Raw genomic sequence first — 3540 nt, 5'->3', positions numbered from 1 at the left:
AAAAGAACATGTAGGATTTTTAGGATTTAAAGAGATCGGAGATAATAGTTAATGAATATGAAAAGAATACGAAGCAGATGATGAAAAATGATTCGAGCAAATTAGTGGCAACACAGAGCTAAGCGAGATAAAAATATCAATCAATAAAGAATGAAAGAAGAATGAGCAGGGTTAAGTTATTACACAAGCCAAAACTAAGACAAATCAAACGACAGAACGTAAAAAAAATGTAAACAAGACAAAATGAGATGGTGAAGATAAAATGCATTGAAAAACTGAATGCTATATTAGTGAGCAAGAGACAAAAATAGATTAAAATGCAAAAACTCTGCGCCTTGGCGCGGATAACGATACCTAGTATTCCTAATAAGGAACTTGAAAAAATTGATTACACCCATATGTTTTCCTAAGAAAATAAAATACTATTTCTAATAGTTATTATTAAGGCAGTCGCAAGATGTATTTAAAAAAAACACTTCAACTTTAATAGGATAGATATAGTATATGCTAAATCAATCTCTTTTATTAAAACTGAATTATTCTCATGGACCCAACTTTTTTGTAAATTTTTAAATTGAAGACACCTTTTTTATATTATTTAAACTCACCGTTGTAATTATGAAAAATAACATTATACTACTAAATGTGTTTGCAAACAACACAATAATGAACCTTGTGTCCAAACAATATAAAAAATTAGGTCATACTTTTTAATAACTTTTATTTGTCATTTCTTAAATTATTTGATTTAAAACAATCCAAATAATTTATAAAAAGTTTAAAATAAGTATAACTATTTTTTGCGGGTTTAGATATATAAAAAATCAAATTAATATGCGAGAGCATATTCTTAAATTTTTTTTATTCTTAAGAACATATAACTATATATTTGAAATTATGTTTGGTTTAAGTTGACATCAGAATCATTTTAAAAAAAAGATAATATTAGAGTCAATAAATTAACATCAAATAACTTTTATAATTAAAAATTTATCAAATAAGTATATATCACAATTTTAATTTAAACAATTACAGATATTTATTAAAACTTCGTAATGAAATGGATTGAAATAATTAAAACAAAATTAATTAATATTTTAGATAATTTCCTATTTAATATAAGTATAAAATAATATAATTATATAGTTTTCAAAAACACTAATACAAAAATGTTAAAACATTACTTATAAAAATATGTTAAAATCTATTGATGTTGTAAATTAGATTTTGTTAAAAAAAATATTTCTCATAATCTAGTGCTATATTAAATCAGTTACAGAATTTGATTTATAGGTAAAATAAATTATAAAAAATATTGATATCCCCCCCCCCAACCCAACCCAAAAGGAATGAGCATGATTTTTTAACAACTGGTGCAATTTTTAATAATAGAGAATATTCTTAAAGATTGTGGGTTCAAAAATCAATAGTTTGTTAAGTTATATTGCAATTTAAATCACAATAAAATTGTTTTTGATGATTTATATATACGTGGGAAGGGGATCACCAAATGTTAAAGCGGTTTAAGTTATTATGTTTATATAGTATATGAAAATATACAAACATTCAACAATAACTCCCGAGAAAGTATAAATAAAACAAAAATGGATTATTTGCATTAAATTTGATAAACAATTATATTGGGGCATGTAATAATTATATTAGTGAGAAAGAAGAGTTTGTTAGAAAAATAAAAGAGTAACGTGGATTTAGGTAATTTTGTGAATGTTGTGAATTTATTTTAGGTAATTGTGTATTATATTAGGAAAAGACAAAAAAAATGTAATTGTTGTGAATTTAGTTTAGGTAATTGTGTATTAAATTAGGAAAAGACAATATTAAATGTTTAAAGTAAAGGTATTATTAATTACTTGAGTGACATTCTATTTCTATTGTAAATATTGTTTAAGTTTAAGGGTTAATCTAATTTTATTAAAGGTTAATCTAATTTTGTATTCTTCTTTTAATAGATTAGATGACACTAAGAAATTATTATTATTATTTGTAACTGATACAATCTTTATTCATTATTCATATTGTCTATATATTATGTGGTACTTTCTATTAACAAACCAGTTTAAAGTTTAAACTAGTAAAGTTCTGTTCATTATTAACTAATCCACAAGCTCAGCTATGCTGAATGGAGAAGTTATGTTTCCGTCAAACGCTCCGACAGCTATCACGGTATTAACCGTTTCCGTGGTATGCACGTTATCCCAGAATATGTATTTGGTTCGGTCAGGACAAACCGGTCCGTTCTGCGCACACAATTCTTCACCAGGATTAACGGTACAGCAACTCCTATCACCAACAGTAATCCCTAGAGTATTCCACAAGAAACAAAATGAATCATTACAAGTTCTTGATTAAATGTTTGCTTTTGAGTTGTTATTACCAAGAGCGGCGAAGTCTTCAGCGTTTCCAGAGAAGAGGTCGACGTAAGTGAACATAACACTTGAAAGTCTGTCGTTGAAGTCTGCGACTAGGGCTTCGAGTTTATTGTTGAAGAGCTCCACGGCTTGGTTCACTTCTTCTGCGCAGCCAACACCACCACCAAGGCTAGCAATAATACGTGGTGTACACCCGATCTTACCGATTCCAAACAAAGCCACTTTCCTAGCTCCTAGTAGGTACAGTTGCTAAAACATACATATATAAACCAAAAAATGTATCACCAAAAGAAAATAGGGGATTCCATTAATATTTCCGATCAATTTTTTTCGGTCGGAAAATTCCAAAAGGAAATTCAACGGTTTTTTGATAAAAAAAATTGTCAGAATTTTTTGGCGAAAACAAAGCTGGCAAATTTTATCAAAATATATCTTATATATTAAAACAGAAGTCACGACGTTGATTCATGTGTGATTTTTTTAAAAATATACCCTTACTGGAAATCAGTTATCATTCATTTATTACTAATAATATAGATTAATAACATATCATTCCTAATATAACATCGGCCCCTAAAAACCCGGATTGATTAACAAACTCATCTTGATTCATGTGTGATATTTTTATTTGGATCATCATTTAAATTTTTTATTAAATGTATTTTCTTAATGCTAATATATAATCTTTTAACTACTTAAATCATAATATAATTTGATATCTTTTAATTTAAAATATAAATATATAAATTTATTTTTTTTGACAAATGTGTTGAAAAACATTATAACAATATCTTAATTATCAAAAATTGTATATAAATATTTTCACTAATTTTGTAATTAGTAATGAAATTAATGTTATTATACATTAATATATATATATGTGTATATATATATATATATACTCGGTTATCTTTTATAAAATGAAAAAAATTATATCAAATTTTATTATTTTATAGTTATATCTATCATTTTAAAATAAAACATTGTATTTAACTAAATATGATAAAATTATTTTAAACTGATAAATTAATATATTTTATTTTCACAAACATTAAAAATTTATGCTAGAAATATAATATGTTGGTAGAACGAGTTAACATTAGTACATAAGATAATTCATGTATAAAATTAACTTATCTTAAACTTATAT

At 25.3% G+C, this 3540-nt stretch overlaps 1 protein-coding gene across 1 annotated transcript in view; it reads right to left on the bottom strand.

The window, feature by feature from the left end:
- Positions 1 to 2039: 2039 nt before the first annotated feature.
- The window catches only part of LOC106333205 (GDSL esterase/lipase At4g30140-like), a 4064-nt gene continuing 2563 nt past the window's right edge, over positions 2040 to 3540 (bottom strand). Inside the window, exons 4-5 of the mRNA XM_013771678.1 lie at positions 2396 to 2639; positions 2040 to 2320 (exon numbers count right to left, since the gene is read on the bottom strand). Of these exons, the coding sequence (XP_013627132.1) occupies positions 2115 to 2320; positions 2396 to 2639 (450 nt within the window). The 3' untranslated portion in view covers positions 2040 to 2114. The remainder of the gene's footprint in view (positions 2321 to 2395; positions 2640 to 3540) is intronic.

This window comes from Brassica oleracea, chromosome C3 (assembly GCF_000695525.1).
Source record: "Brassica oleracea var. oleracea cultivar TO1000 chromosome C3, BOL, whole genome shotgun sequence".
Taxonomy (NCBI): domain Eukaryota; kingdom Viridiplantae; phylum Streptophyta; class Magnoliopsida; order Brassicales; family Brassicaceae; genus Brassica; species Brassica oleracea.
This window is presented reverse-complemented; position numbering and strand designations above follow the sequence as displayed.